Below are 19,016 nucleotides of genomic sequence, written 5' to 3' on the forward strand. Positions count from 1 at the left end.
TACACACACACACACGCACACACACACACACACACACAGATATTTTTTTTATTTACAGTTGATTTGAATAAATAGGTACTATCAGTGGAACTAGAGTTCACTGTCTGATGCTCTGGTGACAAAAACAAGGAAGTGACGGATGCTCGCAATGTGTCACTTTGGATAAAATAATAATCAGAATCAGCGTTTATTTTATACTTTTATTGCATATAAGTCTGTTTCGGCGTGTTGTATCATTGGTAGAGGGTTCTATAAATCTGAATAGGTGTATTTAGGGTTACGTACTCCAGGTCAGACAAGGCTGGGCAACGTGCCAGTGCCTCTGTAAGTTTTTGCATCTCAGGCTCGCTCCATTTCTGGTTCAACAAGCTGCAGAACAAATGGCACAACGAGATTACATCTTAGTAACATTAAAAAAGTTTGAATCTAATGCAAATCAATCGGCACATGAGCTAAACTGACTTAATTAGTACAGCAATGGTTCTGTATTCATATATTCAGAGGCCGTTTCTGGTCAAGATGTACTTTTTAAAAAAAGGCAAGGTAAACGCAGCTTGAAGCAAAATTCTTCAAGGAAACTAGTTAGCAAGAGAAGTAAGATCTGGAAAGTGGTCAACATTTGATAAGAGGTGTTATTGTCTTACCTGATTGTTGGTTCAGATTTAGTTTTATGGCTGCAGAGGGGAATAAAGAATGACAATGCCCCAACAATGTTATTCAAAGACACACTTCAGGGTTAATAACTGGTTTGGATTTACTCATTGTGTTTATTTAACCATTAAACTCACCCCTTCAAATCAGAGTTTTGGAAGAATGTTACTGTCACGTCCTTCGTGCCACTGCAAAAAGAAAAAACAACAAGTTGAAAAGCAAATAACAGTTTTGTTTGTTACAGTTTTTTTTACCTTTATTTGATTCCTCTGGGGTCTATAAAGTAAAGTAAGTTTGGAAGTGACCAGTCTGAGGTGTACAGTCACTAAGATCCCATGATGGAGAGTCTGAACGGTCTCTGTGTCAAATCACGGGAAAATAACGATGCCTGTAACATAGTTGGCACTGTGTATGTGTGTGGTCATACTCGGCGTAAACGTGCTGGATGTTGAAACATGAAGACATCTTCCCAATGAGATAGTCCAACGCTTCCAGAGAGCTGTTATTTCGACCCAGCCTGCAAGGCACACACACAGACACACATATTACTCCTGTGCTCTGAATCAGCAAAAAGCCAACAACATCTCGAGACATTGTGGTTATTCAAAAATAGCATCTCGTGTACTTACACTACTGAGACCAGTCTTGGTAGCTTGGGAAAAACATCGGCTATGTGTTTGATCCCTTCGTCTTTCAGGTTGTTGTCACTCAGACTGTGACAGGGGGGAAAAAAGAGCTTGGTGTCAAATCCAAAACATATATTAGGTACCGGGGCTCAGCAGCCATATTTAGCCAGAAACGCAACAAAAATTATGCTGCAGCAAATGTACTTGATTTCAGTGATGTCTGGACAGTTCTGTAGAGCAGAGGCCAAACTAGCGGCTCCTGTGGCAGTCAGACTGGCGCCACAAAACCTTGAGGAGACAAAGGCAAAAATCAGCAAAGAACATTTAAAGTACACATCTCTGTAGAAGCTAGATATGAAATTAAGAGAGATTCAAAAGACAGACTGTGGGGTGGGGGAGTAAGAAAAATAAAAGCAACAATTTGAATCTTACTCTAGTTTTCTCAGGGTTGTGAGTTTTGGCAAAACGGAGGACAACTTCTCTGCGAACTTGTCGCCATACTTGCGGCTGCGAAAACTGAAGGCACACAAGCAGTTAAAAACAACACGCATCATTCATAATGAAACCTGCCTTAATGTTTCATTAGAATCAGAGACTCCAAGAAATATGTCAGATTTATTAGACAGAAAAAAGGAAATGTCACGGATATTAAAAAAGAAGAATTCATCTGCTGGTTACTAACTTCTATACATTTCATTTGGGTGAGAATATATTCATGTGCAGTAAGCATGGTATAACTAACTTCCTGTTGTTGTCAGAGAGAGTCTGCTTTCTTATTTTTGCAGCTCAGTCTGTGTCCTGGCAAGGTTTCGTTTTAGGCACCTTCTGGCGTTACTGTTTATTGTTTTATGTTTGAGGCATCAGTTTTCATCTCTTTGCACTTGAGTCCAGGCTACTGTATGTCTACTTGCTCTGCCAACCACAGGGACACAGCCGGATACAGAGTGCTGCAGTCAGTTTCACAACAGGTGGCCAATTAGCAGAGGAATGTCAAAGGCAAAGCAGCAGCTCTTTACGCATTCACTGACGCTGTTCAACTGCTCTCTCAGCGTCCACAAGCTAAACACCTGTTTTCGGATTCTTGACAAATCAACACTATTCGCCCCACCACACACCACGCCGCTGGTCATAGGGGTGGTTCTTAGCCTCACGTGTCATTTTGCACATTGTATTTTGCACCCGCACTTCACATGACTGATGGCCTCCCATGCAGTCTACCTCAAGATAGACAGGTGTGTATGTAGGTGTTGTTTTGACTTACCAGAGGTTGTGAATGTACTGACACCTGGGCAGGACATCTAAACACTCAAGCTCCATTGAGCATGCTCCAAAGTCCAATCCGATGCCATTATCACCTACTGAGTTTACTACAAAAGCCAGAGCATCAATATCATTAGGTAACAGCCGGATGTTGCGCAGCTCCAGCGTTGGCCTCGTACCCACCACCTGCTTAGCCAGTTGGTGGTCCTGGCTCTCTTGGACACAGTGGCAAAGCTCCAATATCTGGGAAGACGCAAGGAGAAACGATCAGTGAGGAAAGAAACACAGAGAATGGTTAAAAAATAATATACATTCTGTACAGTTAAATTATACATGCAGGATTCACTTCAGTTCATAGTCTACCTTTGGTCCAGTTAGCGTGTTGCTGTGACAGAGCTTTTTAAGCAGTTTTAGTACAAGGGCTTGCCGTTTTTGGACCCAACTTTGGCCTGTTCCACCAGAGGTCCTGGCTAATTGTACTAAGGCTGGAGTGCAGTGTGGGGAAGCCAGACCACATACATACAGGTGCAGGGAGTCAGTAAAGACTGTCCTTTGGTCTGACTTGGTCGTCCAGCGGGTTTTCAGGCTGAATCTGAGAGAGCAATGGGGAGGAGGATAGAGCAAAGATTTGGTAAAAACAAGACCCTTTTTATAATAAAGAAACCCTGACAAGTGGAATAGTCTTGTTGACTTGTCTTTAAAATTGGGGTTTAACATCTTTTTAGCCCCTAGTTGATTAGTAAAGTAGCAGCAAAAAAACTCCCTCTGCAAAGAAAACATTAGTAAGAGCAGAAAATAAAACAAACTGATAATATAATTTATAATGTGGCTATACATACAGATTGAGTGACCCTGCCACCCCAACCCCCCAACCACATCTGCGTAGGGGCCTCCACAGCTGTGGACTTTACGGTTTGCATCAGCATACTGTATTTCTGTCCGCCTTCTGGGGAGGAAGGTCAGACATATTTCCGTGTGTTCAACTTACATGGCTCCTCTTGCGTCCATGGAAAGGTTATTCCTGGCATTGAGTGTGACTCCTCAGCACACTAATGACTTAGGTGAGGTATGGAAATTCAGTTTAGATAGTTTTTTAATATGATGGAATGTAACTACGTAACAAATTTCATGTACTTGTGCTTTACTCGATTATTCTACCTCATACTTCTACTCTATTTCTACACACTTCAGAGGGATATATTGTATTTTTTACAGGTACAACATTCATTTGACAGCTTTAGCACTTTAAAAACTTTACTTTAAAAATTAAGATTTTTGCAAACAAAACATATGAAGAGCTTTTAAAATATGATGCTTTGTTATAAATGAAACTACTGTACAAAACAATATATGCATGTGCAGCAACACGATTTCACTGTTTAACCAACTACAACAATAAAATTCAGCTTTCATTAATGCATAAATAATAATTTAATAATGATAAATCTGTATAATAACATAACAGTCACAGGAGACATTTTTCTGCACTCAGTACTTACTTTGATACTTTAAGTAATTTTTTCTGATTATACATACATACTTTTAAATCTTTTCTGTCTATAAAATTTCCACTCCCCTTTTCTTGTAATGTCGTGTTTTTACAGTGTGGTATATGCACAAGGATCTGAATACTACTGTATCGCTGATTTGATCTTTCATCTTGACTTGGTTACAGGCCTCTATTTTAGTAGGAGTGCACACACTGCTAGTGTTAACTTGACCTGAAAAGAGTCCTTCCTGTCTCTTTGGTAGTAGAACAGACCGTACAGTACATATGTGGTTGAACAGGTGCAAACAGATGGAGTTTCATTTAAATGAGACAGTGCAAAGCTGTTGGGTCATATAGTACATGCTGCACCGTAAATATGTGTATTTTTCCATTAGGTCACTCAGCTGGTAAGTAGGTAATGTTGTGTAATGTAAAAAAAGAGCTGTAGTTAATTGTAATTATAAATGACTGCATGCTCAGGGCTGAGCACAGTGCGCTTGTTACTGTGAGGGGCATGAACTTTATTTGGCTTCTAATGGGGGTGGGGGGGTTCTCAGAAAAAATCTGAGAAGACTGTAGTCACCTTGACAAATACAACAGTGTTCCTTCTGAAGTGACTTCTGTGAAGTTTCCTACCTGTTCTTGAGCTGCGTGTCACTCACATCCTTACTGGTCATGATTCGGAGTGCAGCTAAAAACTCCTGTACTGTCAGATGAATGAAGCTATAGGAGTTGACAAGTGCCCCATCCTCACGTCTGTGCTCGACCTACCAAGAAGATATGGATGAATGTGTTATTCATTATGTCAATTCATTATGTCAATAGCGAGACCGACTCTTAACATCAACATTGTCCAGAGGGTGATGTCAGAGTAACATACAGTATATGAAAAGTTTTATCATTTTATGAGCATGAAAGTGTTAAGAGATTTAGCATAGCATACCTACATGTTTTTTTTGTGTGTGAGGATGTGCAAGCAGAAAGGGGAATATACCACACCACCTGTAAGTTTTTATGATATCACCAAAGTTTTTACAGTTTGTTCTCTGGGGACCATGAATGTCATTGTTGCCATAACATATGAATCATAACAAAAAATCTTTGTTTTGAGATCAGTGAAGGAGAAAGTAGCCATTTCCTTTCCAGTTATTTATAAAAATGTGCAAAGGTTCATTTGAAGGAGCCAGGCCACATAATAAATGGAGTAGCCACTTGCTAATCTCAATCTATTTTTGACAACCAGTTCACTAATCCCCATTACCAATCAGACAGCATAACTCCTTCCACTCCTACATTGCTGTTCTTACCTAACAATTTGTGGGCATGCTTCAAAGTCAAATCGGACGCCATTATAACGCCCACCCCCGACCCCACATAAAAAAAAAACAATAAAGCTTGCACACCCAGATATGTGAAGAACATTCACACAACCATCTCTGACCTTTGAGAGGAGGCCTGTCCTGATTGAAAACTCCAAAACGTCCGGAGAAATGTCTTCTTCCATGAACAGGATCTTACTGCCCTCTAAGCCTTTCCATGCCACCTGAGTCAGCTCACACAACTCAGATTGCCTGAGAGTGGTCAGCTCACACAGAGCGCTGCACAATAAGACAGAAAACAAATTAATTAATTTGCATCGGATCGCAATTTAACTTGCAGCAGCATTTGCTGCAATGGTACATAATATACTCGAAGATCATGTAAAAGTGAAAACTGAATTGAAACAGAAAACACACTAAGACTATCATTTAAATAAAGACAGTGGGGGTTGGGTTTTTTAAATAACCGTTTTCTGATTTCTTAAAATAATATTTCTAGAGGTTTTCATGGATCACTTCTCTCTTTGTGTAACATACTGAAATGTATTTAATAGCAAGGAATCATGCGTTCCTCTACATTCACCTTTGTAAATCGAATGTATTGAATATTTATTGTATGTACTACATGTTGTGTCTGTGTTGTGGTGTTAATATGTTTAGTACTCTACTCAGCCTTCACCTATGTGGAGATCTCGTGGTCTGTGGCACGTCAGTTCTTCCACTTTTATCAGGGTCACGGCTCAGAAATGCACCAAGAAGAGTGAGGTAGACCTGGGTCAGGGTGGAGGGTATGTGGGGTTGTGTGGGAGGTAGCTGGGCCCTACAATTTGTTACATCTATCATTATGTCTTCACTCCCTCTTCTTCTTCCTCCTGGATCTCCTCTTTGGGCACGACTCCTTCCTCTACCGCCCTCTTCTCCTCTTCCTCCTTCTCCCAGTGTCTGTGTGCTGCCTGCGTCTCTCCCTTCCAGCAGCAAATGCTCCAGGCAGATGCAGCAGATGTTGCAGAGGGCAGGGAGGGATGACATGGCGAGGAGGTGTTGAGAGGAAAGGAGGAGTTCCGCTGCATACACCCCAAGAGCTCTGTTTGCTGGGTGAGTTGCAGATGAGACGTAAAAATTTGTTTAAGCCCATAGAAATTTAAGGCAAAACCCAAAGAGGCCAGTTCGATTAACTGACTGACTGTCATGTTAGTTTTGTTGCACTTGTCATGAATCTTATATGAAGTTTAGCAAATTTGTGATACACAGCGTAGCTCAGCCTGACTTCAAAATGAGCAGAGGTCAGCTATAATAACTTAAATACTTGACTGTAGGTGTGCAACATCATTTTTAAAATCCACTTTCCATAATGCAACTCAATTAGTGGTCTCCAAAATTTAGAAAGCAACAGAGTACATTTAAAACCATTGTCACAGACTAGTACTCCCGGTAATGAAGTAAAAGTGGTGAAATTCCCTTTTGTACAAATATACTGTAAAACTTTGATTAATAGCCTGGGCTTTTATTTGCTAAAATCACTGAATTGACTCTGCATAGATTAGGGACAGGCCTTGAATTCCTCTCACACAAAACTTAAATAGGCTACTATGAAACAGTTTATTTCGAACAGAATATTACATGTATGCACACTAAAGGAATATACAGTGGTGTGACAAGTGTTTGCCCCCTTCCTTATTTCTTATGTTTTGCATGTTTGTCACACTGAAATGTTTCAGATTAAACAAATTGAAATATTAGAGATAACACAAGTAAACACAAAATGCAGTTTTTAAATGGTTATTCACTAGCAAGGACCACAATCAACAGGTATGATTAAATGATTTATTGATTAACAAACAGAAGATGTATGAAGCTTGCAGTAACTGAATAGACATTAGAAAGCGTTGTGGGGAAGCTACGATAGGGAAATCCACCGTAGCACCTGGGCATGACAGACCCCCTATAAACCTATGGAGAGGAGGAAAGAGATCAGGAGAACAGAGAAAGGGGCGGGAGGGAGGGATGCAGGATACGAGGGTGAAGGGGAGGACTTAGGACGTGTGGGTATTTATGGAAGTGCTGGCGATGACGTGCTTGATGTGTGGTCCTGCTCATGAAACTCTGCTAATTAGCACCACTTATGAGGGGGAAAAATCCAAACCTACATGGCCCTGTGAAAAAGTGATTGCCCCCTAAAACTAATAACTGGTTGGGCCACCCTTAGCAGCAACAACAACTGCAATCAAGCATTTGCGATAATTGGCAGTGAGTCTTTTACAGTGCTATGGAGGAATTTTGGCCCATTCATCTTTGCAGAATTGTTGTAATTCAGCCACACTGGAGGGTTTGAGCCTTATCCACCTTTTTAAGGTCATGCCACAACAACTCCATTGGATTCAGGTTGACTAAGCCACTCCAAAGTCTTCATTTTGTTTTTCTTAAGCCATTCAGAGGTGGACTTGCTGGTGTGTTTTCGATCATTGTCCTGCTGCAGAACCCAAGTGCACTTCAGCTGGGAGTTACGAACAGATGACGGACATTCTCCTTCAGGATTTTTTGGTAGACAGCAGAATTCAAGGTTCCATTTACCGCAGCAAGTCTTCCAGGTCCTGAAGCAGCAAAACAGCCCCAGAACATCACCTTCCAAAAAGTTAAACCTTTGTATCGTCAGTCCTCGGAGTATTTTTCCAAAAGTCTTAGGGATCATCAAGATGTTTTCTGGCAAAACTGAGACAAGCCTTTGTTCTTTTTGCTCAACAGTGGTTTTCTTCTTGGAACTCTGCCATGCAGGCCATTTTTGCCCAGTCTTTTTCTTATGGTGGAGTCATGAACACTGACCTTAACTGAGGCAAGTGAGGCCTGCAGTTCTTTGGCTGATGTTGTGGGTTTTTCTGTGACCTCTTGGATGAGTCGTCGCTGCGCTCTTGGGGTAATTTTGGTCGGCCGGCCACTCCTCGGAAGGTTCACCGCTGTTCCATGTTTTCGCCATTTGTGGATTATGGCTCTCACTGTGGTTCGCTGGAGTCCCAAAGCCTTAGAAATGGCTTTATAACCTTTTCCAGACTGATAAATCTCAATTATTCTGTTTCTCATTTGCTCCTGAATTTCTTTGGATCACAGATCGATGTCTAGCTTTTGAGGATCTTTTGGTCTACTTCACTTTGTCAGGCAGGTCCTATTTAAGTGATTTCTTGATTGAGAACAGGTGTGGCAGTAACCAGGCCTGGGTGTGGCTAGAGAAATTAAACTCAGCATTCCAAAGATGTGATAAACCACAGTTGATTTATGTTTTAACAGGGGGGGCAATCACTTTTCCCCCTTAATAATAAAAACCTTCATTTAAAAACTGCATTATGCGTTTACTTGTGTTACCTTTGTTTAATATTTCAATTGTGTGACAAACATGCAAAAAAATGAGAAATCAGGAGGGGGCTTTTTCACACCACTGTAAATAATCAAGGAACGGACACATTCGGACTTAACAAGCGTTTCAAAGGTAACGGGAGCCGGCACTTTCTTTTTTTTTTCATCTCTTGTACCATGCTGGTTACACCAGTAAATCTATAAGAATTAGACTTTGGGGCTTGCTGTTTCCGTTAAATGAACTGAACGATTTAATTGAGGATAATCTAACCGATTTAACGATGTGTAGACCTAGCAAGTACATACTGACATATTGATTGAAGTTTTAAGATGAATATTTGTATTAAAGATCTAAACAGCTTAGAAACAGTAACAGCGAGCGACCCGGCGGGGATTAAGAGGTTGTATACATCCAAACAACTTAAAAAACAGACCAGGCGTTTTTTGTCAAAATGTGTTCCCACACCAGGCCAGGAAACGGGGGTAGGTTAATATAAAGGCTTGGATGTTGTCACCTTTTACTCCAAAGAAGTTGTGCACATAATCCCTGATGGCATGGCAGTCCCAACCCAGCAGCTGCCCCACTTTGTCTGACACGCCCTCCAAATCAATGACATCACGGACACGACAGGTGACCACCACAGTGCAACCTGGAAGAAGCTGCCGATTTAACAGCCCTGAAATGAGGTCTGCAACAGGCAGAGGGTTTTCAGGGTCCAACAGTTCTCCCCGCACCTCTTGTCTGCCGAGTTTGCTGTGAAACTCGTCATAACCATCCAGAACCCAACAGCTTTGCTCTGGATTGGAAAGGAGGTAATCCACAACGGCTCTCTGCTCAGAACACAGAATATATGTCGAATGTAAGAATAAAATATGTATTAGCTCACCTCGTTGAACCTAAGACATACATTATTGATTATGATTTGTTTGTTACAATAGCTTTAAAACATTTGTGGTTTTCTAGTAATACCAAGAAATGCCTTTTCATTAATATTTAGAAATGGTTGCTCTTGTTGATTTATTTTTGTGAGATCTCACCGAACCTAATTTCTATTCACTATGCTGAAATAGCAATAAAGCACTGAATGAATGTTCTGGTATCGCTACCTTCGTACCTTTTCATATTCACCCCCATTTGGAGGGAGGTAGTGTCGGAATAGCAGCTCAGACAGAGAGAGAGGGCGGGACAGTAAGTTGAGCTGACGAAACTCTAGCAGGACAAACAGGTAGGATGAAGGGATAGGGCCCTGGATGATAAGAAACAGAGAGAGAGGGAGAAAATCAAATAAAGGCAAAATAAGAGAATGAACCAAGCACAGATGGATAAGTAAAAGGGGAACTCCAGAGGTCTGGTCGTTCAGCCCCAACCAATTTTGTGCATAAAAGGCTATTTAAATATATTGAGTGGTACTCCCCAAGACCTGTTCTAGGCTCTGATGTGTCAAATTCTCCTTTAAATGAAATTGGTTGCTGGCCTGCTATGTATGAATATGCTGCTCCACAGTTCAGTTATGAAATAGTTTCCAGGTGACAAAAGAGAGTTAGATTACACAAATAAAAACATGTTCAAAGCGTATTTACTGTTGTTATTTTCAGGGCTCGACATTAACATCTGCCAACCAAATGCGGCTGGATTTCAGCCGTGTCGGGTAAACCAGTCACTCCCACTAGCCACTTTGGCATGTTGAAAAATTGTAGTCTTGTCAAAATGCATCAGAAATAACAAACAAATTGCAATGTGACACTGCGACACACTCATTCATGGTGGTTCCGTGAGTACTACCTGAGCATAGTGTTTGCTCATTGGTTTACTAATGAAGCATATTGTTGTGCGCGCTAGTGACCAACAACACTGTAAACAAGAAGAACTTGTGGAGATTAAACTAGATAACTGGCCATCTGTAGCACCCCGAGATTTCCTGATGGGATGAGGGCTGTTTTGGCCTGCCTTTAATTATCAACTTAACCAGTGGCAGCAATGACAAAGCAAGCTTTTTTAATAGCAGAAGAATCCACACAACAGGTGCGTCTCTCTCCTGCAGTGCCGCTGCGCGAGGGTGCGCGCCAAATATGACCATCCAGACTTTTGTCAAACAAGAATATAAAAGTTGAATCTGTCACAGGTCAACCACAGTCCCATAGACCTGTATGCCCCCGTTGATGCCGTTAATAATCAACTGATGGTATGATGCCTGTCATCACATATCTGGTCACATGCTCACACACATCAACATAGCGTTCAGTGTGTGAGTGTGTGTGGCCGACCAGTGTGGAGAAAAATGCACAGGTGAACGAAGGAAAGAGAAAAGGCAGAGCTGAGATGGAGAAAAGGCAGGAGGAAAGTGCTGTTAAATGCTGTAAAATTACAGATATCTTCATGATTAAGGGACATGGTGGTGTTTAAAAAAGATTTTAAAAAACATAGACTGAGGGCTGAGGCTGCCCTCTTCTCACATCACATCATATCGTTATATCACAACTAACTTTCCAGAGTTGATTCTGTTTTTTAATAAACGTATCATGCCATGTATGAAAGCAGGAGATGCGTTTATATGGGAATAATCTGGAAAATAAAGACCTGTATACTCGTTTCAGGTGGACGCAAATCCAGGCAGAGCTCTGAGGAAATGCAGATGCAAAACCAACATGTCTTTTTTAGACAAAAATAATTTGCTTTTCTTTGCTTTTTCTGTCTAATGCATATCATGTTTCTACTCTGTATTACAGTATTTAATGCTGTTTTAAATAAATAAGGCAAATGATATTAGTAAAATTTAGCACACTATGGTCAACTTTAATCATATAAAACGTAATTTCCCTACAACAAAAATGTGGCTAGTGAAAATGCTGTGTGGCTAGTACCTTAGGAAAACCACTAGCCACATTGGCTAATGAGCAAAAAAAGTTGATGTCAAGCCCTGGTTACATTAACCAAAGATGAGAAAATGCTTTATAGAAAGTTTGGCACCACTTGTAGAATCACCCTCCATTGTTTCTGCTGATTCAGTCCAGCAGATTGGCACAGAACATCCCTGTCATTGCAAACATTTATTTAAAATAAATACTGAATGATGTGATGATGAAATGTAAACCTACTAGTCCACGCGCCCACTGCTGTCCTAAATGAGACACCAGCAGAGTTTTTCCTGATCCAGACTGGCCAACGAGAACTGTCATCTTCCCTGCACATCCCTGGAGGAAGGTCTCCAATGTCACTCGGGACTCCATAGACCCATAATCCCCATCAGGCTCTGAGTTTGGTGACAAAAATGTTTACTTAAGAGTACAGCAGAATATAATTATAAAGTCTGAAAGTTTTATGTCTGTATGACAAAGCCAAACCATAGAAGAAGCATATGTAATAATTTAATTTGGCCTTGAATTGCACATGAAAAAGTGTGTTTTGCGGGAGTGGGTTCGGCGGAGGCCTGAAGGGAAAGGGGTGGGATCTTTTTTTGGGTTGGATACTACTGGAACATAGCTGTCTCTTGCTAATTTCTCCAATGTTGCCTCACCCCAGCATTTATTTCCACTGATTTACCACATGAAATCTTCTGATCTTCTGATTCTTGGTGTGCAATAAGAGGTAGAGGAAGTCATGCCAACCTGGTGTTCTGCTCCCTCTGTCTGCTGACCCAGGGGTTTGATCAGGTCTGTCCCTGCCTCTGTTTGCCACCCTGAGACTGACCCACACATTCTCCAGCTGGATCTCAATCACCAGGTGCTCACTGAGTCGCTTCCACCTCCTCCCCAGTAAATTCATCACTGCATCAATGTACTGCACCCAGTGGTCTGTGGGTAGAATAGATTTTAAAACATTACAACACCTTTGTGTGCAAACTGCATCCCTATCTTTAATTTCACTAATCACAATTTCTATCATTTGCTACTGCAAACTGCAGTTTCAACATTTTCCTGTTACACAATTATAGTTATTTTGAAAACTCAACTTTCAAGACATAAGGTGAATATTGAGTAACCAGCCATATTGTTGTAGTGGTACTGGATGAATGTGCTGGCATTTATATGTTAACGTGTGCTTTTAGATGTATCTGTGTACCTGGTAGGGACTGCAGATGGAAATGAGCTAAAAGCTAGAGCTGGCATAAATCATCTCTTCACATTTTGAGATTAATTTTTTTTGTGCGTGGTTCTTGTTTAATAAAGACTAATGACAATGACATTTAGAAATGTCACCACACAAGAAACAGGATTATTTGGTTTGAAAAAATGTGTGTATGTGAGTCTACCGAATAAAAATCATTGACAGAATCCAAAACACTATTAAATGCTAAATCAAGGACTGGGCATTTACAGTTAATGCACAGGGAGTTGGGTCTTAATTAAGCTTGTAAGCTTGTTTTGGTTCAGCACTAAAAATGAGAAGCGGGTTAACCCTGGTAATGTAATACTCTTGCATGCATGACTAACATGCCTGGTTTAGTCCCACAATTAACACATCACATGGGAATGATCATTTTACTTGTGGTTTTTCCTGTCTGCAGTTTTATGGTTATGTCTTGGTGAGTTGTTCACCGAGCCTACACACTACAAATATTTTTACTATTTCTGTTTTTTCTACTACACAAATGTGATTTAATGTCTCTTCCTCTGAACATGCTAGCCCAACCTATTGACTTAACATTGAAATATCAAACAAAAAAAAAGTAACTAATTACCTTGTGTGCTTTTAGACAATGTCCTGTTAGCAGTTTTACAGCTACAGTGAGAGCTTTTCTTTGCAGAAAATGCTTTTTTGGGTGTAGGAAATTTTTGTACCGCAATTACCAGCATGGCAAACTGGCAGCAAGGCTGATTATGCCACACTGTATCCAGGTTTCTTAATAAATCCATGAACTTTAACCAGTGAATGGCCATTTGCCAGCTTTGTTTGCGCATGTGAATGTAACTGTAATGTAAGAAGGTTGAAGTGTTGTGTGTATGATCTACCAATCCGTCGGCGTTTGAAACACTTCTGCTCTGAGGGCGGCGATAACGACTTCTCGTTCGTTTCACTGGGACTGGAATTTTCACAAGCTTCTACAGTGGTGAAAGACACATACAATAAAAACTAGAAAACATCCAAAAAGACTAATGCTGTCAAGTCCAACTGCAAGAATCTTGCATATCCGGCATAGTATTCTTAAGCCCTCATTTAAATCATCTAGAGATAAAAATAACAGACTCAAAGGAAACGTTGGGGATTCCCAAAGTGAAACAAAAGAGAAAGGTTTACAGAATATTTGCCGATCGTAAGTAAACAAACTGCTGCCTCGCCCCACAGCTGCCTTTCATTTTCACTTTTACACTCTAGTTTGTCAATAAGGCTATATCTGCTGTGGGGCACTTTACTATAAATCAAATAAAGATAATAAAACAAATCCCAAGTAAAGAAACACATCACCTAAAAACAGACCACTGGATCACATGTCATACATTGTTTTTAATTTGTGTAATCTTCCAGGTGAGCCACATTTTACTTTGGGATCTGCTTTGGGCGTGCTCCCCATGCAAATACACTCCAGCAGCACAAAGTCAACCATAACTTACTCTGTGGTGGAAAAGTAGGAAGCAGAAAGTTTAGTGAACTGAAGAAATGTTGCCTGCTAGCAAGATGTGCATGCAAGTAAATAAAATCCCAAATCAATGGCAAAATGCCGGCCAGTGCAGCCAGGCCCACAGAAAATATATGTTCATCTTTAAACACACACACAATACACATCATGGTACATACATCATATATTACACTCACACAGACATTAACAAACAAACAATCACTACCTGTGTTTCTCAGGCACACTGGTTTTGTGGCTGGAGTCTGTATGGCATCCGCTGAACAGTCAAACAAAGAGTCATACTGTTAGCCAGCTCGGCACAAAGAAAGAGATTTTTACTAGTGTAAGTATCACTTATTACTCATTATTTCACTCAAACAGAACAAAAAGCCGAGCATTTATGGCTTTATGACAAATGGCATGTGAGTAAGGACCGGAAATGTGAGGAAGACCTGGAAAGGTTGCATGTACTATAATCTGCAGTGCAAGAAACTGAAAACAAGTATGATGATGTAGCCTGCCATGCTTCTTACAAAAAACGTAATGCAAAAAAATATTGTATAGCCATAATCAAGGGGTGATTCGACTCTGGAAATGAATAGAGAACAGAAGGCGTTTTCATTTCATTGATTACCAACAAGTATTGACATGACAATTCAGTAAAAAGATTGTTTAAGCTGACATGGTGACATGCTCGCCAGTGAGACAATGGCACTCTGACAGATAAGTCCAGCATATACTGTGCGTGCCAGATTCAGCAATCACCCATTTCTGGTTTAGTACCTGTGCTGAAGTCACAGTTTAAACAGAGCACGCTACTACTACAGATATAAAGTAGGTTAGTCACCAGTGGTAACCACAATGCTTTAAAAAAGCATAGAACCAGTTATATATATAAAATATATATAATATAATATATATATTCTGTTCAAATTGGTTACAAAAACAAATGCTGTCTGGGCTCTTATTTTGTTAAGTGTGGAATGAAGTCTCCTTGTCAATGCAGCACTGGTGGATTATTTAGGTATGTAAGCTGCTACAGCACTGTTCACTGTGGGGTTGCACATCTGGCCACCCCACAATCACTGCAATATTGTAATAGGAGGTGCTTTCCATAAGCTTTCTAAGATAAAAAAAAAACCCACTTCCGTTTGAGAGATATATTTGTAGTGCATGCCCTGTGTGGTTTCTGAAAAAAGAGTCCTACACTGGCAAATCCACTGTGTTATTTTGATCTACTGCTCTTCTTCACTTTTTTGTTAAATTACCCTTCACAGCGCATACACATAGAATTTATTTTACACCATTAAAGCCTTGTATAGAATGTCCTTACCCCACTGAGCTATCCTTTCTCCTAAACCACGACATGTGTGTATGAGACTAAACACTGTTAAAATGACCATTCTTTTTGTGTTTTACGGTCTGTTCTGGGCTGCCCGTAGGCTACTCTAGGTCACCCGAACATTGAAGAGAGTTTTGGACTGTAGGTGACTGAGGATGCTCTCACAGAGCAAACTAAACCTTCTAGCCATAGACTAGCATCACTTGTCAACGTTTATAGCATCATTTCATACTCACTGTCTGAACATCCAGCCACTGACATGAGCCTCGCCTCCAGGCGCATGGGGATGTTCTCACACAACATGCACATGGTCTGAAGGAAGTTGTGGCAGTCTGCAGTATCAGCCACCTTGAAGTACTCCAACATGGCTTCTATGTGTTCTTTTCCTGCTGCTGCAGAAGAGGCCAGAGGGTTGATGTTCTGCCGAGCATCACTGGGCATCATTTGGCACAGCTGCATTATGACTGCAGCTGACTGACTGCTAAGGATGTGGAACAGTTCTGAAGATTCTTGAGCCAAGACGGAGTTGACATTTTCGTTGTCAGTGTCAACCTCCTCATTCATGGTCAGACTCCATCAGCTGAGACAGAAACAAGGAAACATGAACACAAGCACACATAGACTCGCACACAATCTCACACCTCAAAGACAGCTTTAACTGGGGAAATGAGGAGCAACCTATAATGCTTATTGTTCCAAAAAATGGAAACATTCAAACACTTCACACACGCGCGCACACCCACACACACACACACACACACCAGAGGGAACCTGATGAGCTCTAACACCACCGTCACACACAGAAAGCCACAGTTTGCCAAGTGGTTACAGGGAAGCAAACTAGTGAATTTCATATGCAGGAGCTATACACTGAGCTCAGCTTTCATCTATGTTGCTCAGTTTTTTATGGAACCTCGTTTTTTCGGGCTTCTTCAACGAGTTCCTGGACATGTTTTTTTTAACACACGCGTTAGTTGGCTCTCTAACGACATTTTAAATATAGGCTTGTTTTAACCACTAATTAATGATTAATTTTAATTAAATACTAAGGTAAATTAAGTGGATTCCTGATGAGGAACATACAACTGAGATAGCTTTTCTAACGTCGAAACTAGTGGACAACTGTATTATCTCCGACATCAGACAAGGCGCGCGTGAGTCTGCGCACCACTTTTTATATGTGTTTTGTTTGTGTAAAGCCCAGATAGCTCGTGCGCACGGGGTTACTACCTCATTGCCTTTCTTTTGTACGGCCATTAAACTGTTGTTGCCTTAAATGTAAACGTATTGTCCCAGGTAGAATCAGTTAGGGTAGAAAGCATGTTTCTCTCCTCATACCCGCCAGTATGACGGCCGAGGTCATTTAAGGTAACGAGCATCGCTTTGTGCTGTGTCTTCTGTCTGCAACCAAACAGTAACAGCTTTTAGGCTGCACTAAACGGTGCCGTTCCTGGTTGTAATAGAGAACCGGGGTTACCCGTAACCTAAAGCTATATAGTATTGACAAATAAAATAAGCACTCACCAACAAATGCTGCCATAGACTGCATCTCTCTGCAGCCAGGGTGTCTATATTTCAAAAACGAAACCAAGGGCAGGGAATAAAGTTTTGGTTTCGTTTTTCCCCAGCAACTGCGATTCATGTAATTGCAGCTAGACAGTTGTTATGGACAGACAGATCCGGTGGATAAATAGACGTCCAGTATACTTATTAAAATCAGTTTAATTCGGTAATAGATGGCTTTAATGAGAATGTGGGGTCCTGGTGGGGAACGACATTTCGTCAGAAGACCTGTTCATTTTACAAATGATAAGCGCAGCTCTTACTGGGTGAGACAGAGGTACAACATGATTACACGAAACAAAGCTGCGCAGCTGCCATACACACAGTGTGGCTAATGTTTTACAGAGGACAAAACAAATCAACTTGGCTCAGACATTGTTTGATTCTGTGTGTTACTTTTTGAATTGAATACTGTATCGTTACTATTAAATTCATTCATTACAGATGGGTGCAAAAAGATAGTTCTTTCTGTAAAAGCTGCATATCTCTCTGAGAGCAAGAAGGCACGTGTTCATGTTCAAGGACTGACTGGCAGTCTGCTGAGGTGCAGTCCCTGCAGGATCCACTGCAGGAAGTTTAGGAGCCATGGCTTAAAGTGTATAGCTATGCAGTCTACCCATACATATTCGTGACTCTATTCTGATTTCAAACAGTCTGAGACTCTCAAAGAAGATGACCAGTTATTATTATGATTCATTAATTTGCCATGATCCAAATGTATATGTATGTATGGTCAATGTCAAGTAGGCTATTTGAATTTATGTGAGAAGCTGATCTGCAGAAGAAAAATGGATCACCATCACTGAAGTCAAATCCTCAAAGATGATTAGCAGTCCCTTTTATCCAGTTTTTTTAAAGGCAGAAATAGATTCTACCATTATTGGTCAACGCGGTTTGATTGTATGATCTCACTTTGGCAAGCAATCAGCGGAATGGCTTTTTACAGAAGCTTCAACATCAGCCGGGTGCCTGATAACGCCCATCCTCACCACACTACAACACCCGACCTCTGACTTGCAGCCCCTCTCAGTACTCTCACACATATCTCATTACATTGAGCTGGTGTAATTAGATAGATACAGCACACATGTGTTACAAGCGCCTTCAAGAAAACATGTAATGAAAAGATGTCAACACATGTTTATTACATTGTTGAATGATTCATGGGTTTGCACTCAACGCAGACAGACTGTTGTGCAAAATGAGTAATGTCCACCTCTTTCCCCCGAGTGGGGAACCGCTGGGGGGTTGATTTAGGAACTCAAATCAAATTAACACTGATTTAATCAGTAAAGACTGGGTTTCAAAAGTTAACTTCTTTTCGAATTCAGGCAAAGTAATCATCATTATAGTCGATGCTCGTGAGTCCACCAGCTGCGGCCGCAGTGCGTCACAGAAGCGACTCTCCGCTCCGCAGAGAACAGGTAGCAGGTCTATTTTTGCCGCTAGCCGCGTCGAGCAGCACAGAGCAGATCGAACCAGGCAGGAAGTCAGACACAGAACGGCAGAGAGAATCCGGTAAATTTTCAAAATAAAACACCATGTGGACACTCCCGATCGTAAAACAACAACAAACACGGTTAAAACGGACACAAAAGGAAGTCATTTAACTACGTAGCCTACTTAATCATAGTAGAACACGGATTACCAAATCAACAAAATCTAAATGTCTGTAAAAGCAGGCAGGCAAAATGCTCCGATTCTGAAATGCTCCTTGAGGGAAATGCAGCCTGAAGTTTACGGTGTCATGCAGAAAAGTGATCGTCTGCCGAAACCTGCTCTGCTGGAGCTGTATTGCCCAGTCTCTTCAATTACTTTCTGGCAAGTGCAATAGCCTACTGCATTTTGTGGGTTGTATTGGCCATT

At 41.0% G+C, this 19,016-nt stretch overlaps 1 protein-coding gene across 2 annotated transcripts in view; it reads right to left on the bottom strand.

Moving 5' to 3' along the window:
* nlrc5 (NLR family, CARD domain containing 5) overlaps positions 1-18,800 on the bottom strand; it is a 38,612-nt gene extending 19,812 nt beyond the window's left edge. The window contains exons 1-20 of one of the 2 annotated variants that reach the window (XM_038705344.1): positions 17,112-18,800; positions 15,824-16,167; positions 14,472-14,522; positions 13,641-13,730; positions 12,297-12,482; positions 11,787-11,941; positions 9,806-9,937; positions 9,206-9,521; positions 6,025-6,436; positions 5,468-5,624; positions 4,663-4,793; positions 2,901-3,129; positions 2,539-2,780; positions 1,710-1,793; positions 1,482-1,565; positions 1,281-1,364; positions 1,079-1,168; positions 789-839; positions 645-674; positions 286-369 (exon numbers count right to left, since the gene is read on the bottom strand). In XM_038705344.1, the coding sequence (XP_038561272.1) occupies positions 286-369; positions 645-674; positions 789-839; positions 1,079-1,168; positions 1,281-1,364; positions 1,482-1,565; positions 1,710-1,793; positions 2,539-2,780; positions 2,901-3,129; positions 4,663-4,793; positions 5,468-5,624; positions 6,025-6,436; positions 9,206-9,521; positions 9,806-9,937; positions 11,787-11,941; positions 12,297-12,482; positions 13,641-13,730; positions 14,472-14,522; positions 15,824-16,151 (2,936 nt within the window). In that variant the 5' untranslated portion in view covers positions 16,152-16,167; positions 17,112-18,800. The remainder of the gene's footprint in view (positions 1-285; positions 370-644; positions 675-788; positions 840-1,078; positions 1,169-1,280; positions 1,365-1,481; positions 1,566-1,709; positions 1,794-2,538; positions 2,781-2,900; positions 3,130-4,662; positions 4,794-5,467; positions 5,625-6,024; positions 6,437-9,205; positions 9,522-9,805; positions 9,938-11,786; positions 11,942-12,296; positions 12,483-13,640; positions 13,731-14,471; positions 14,523-15,823; positions 16,168-17,111) is intronic. The other variant, XM_038705345.1, reaches the window with a different exon arrangement.
* Between the last annotated feature and the right edge of the window lie 216 nt (positions 18,801-19,016).

The sequence above is a fragment of the Micropterus salmoides genome, unplaced genomic scaffold, assembly GCF_014851395.1.
Source record: "Micropterus salmoides isolate LMB-PRFRI ecotype aquatic unplaced genomic scaffold, ASM1485139v1 Ms_hic_scaffold_8, whole genome shotgun sequence".
NCBI classification, from domain to species: domain Eukaryota; kingdom Metazoa; phylum Chordata; class Actinopteri; order Centrarchiformes; family Centrarchidae; genus Micropterus; species Micropterus salmoides.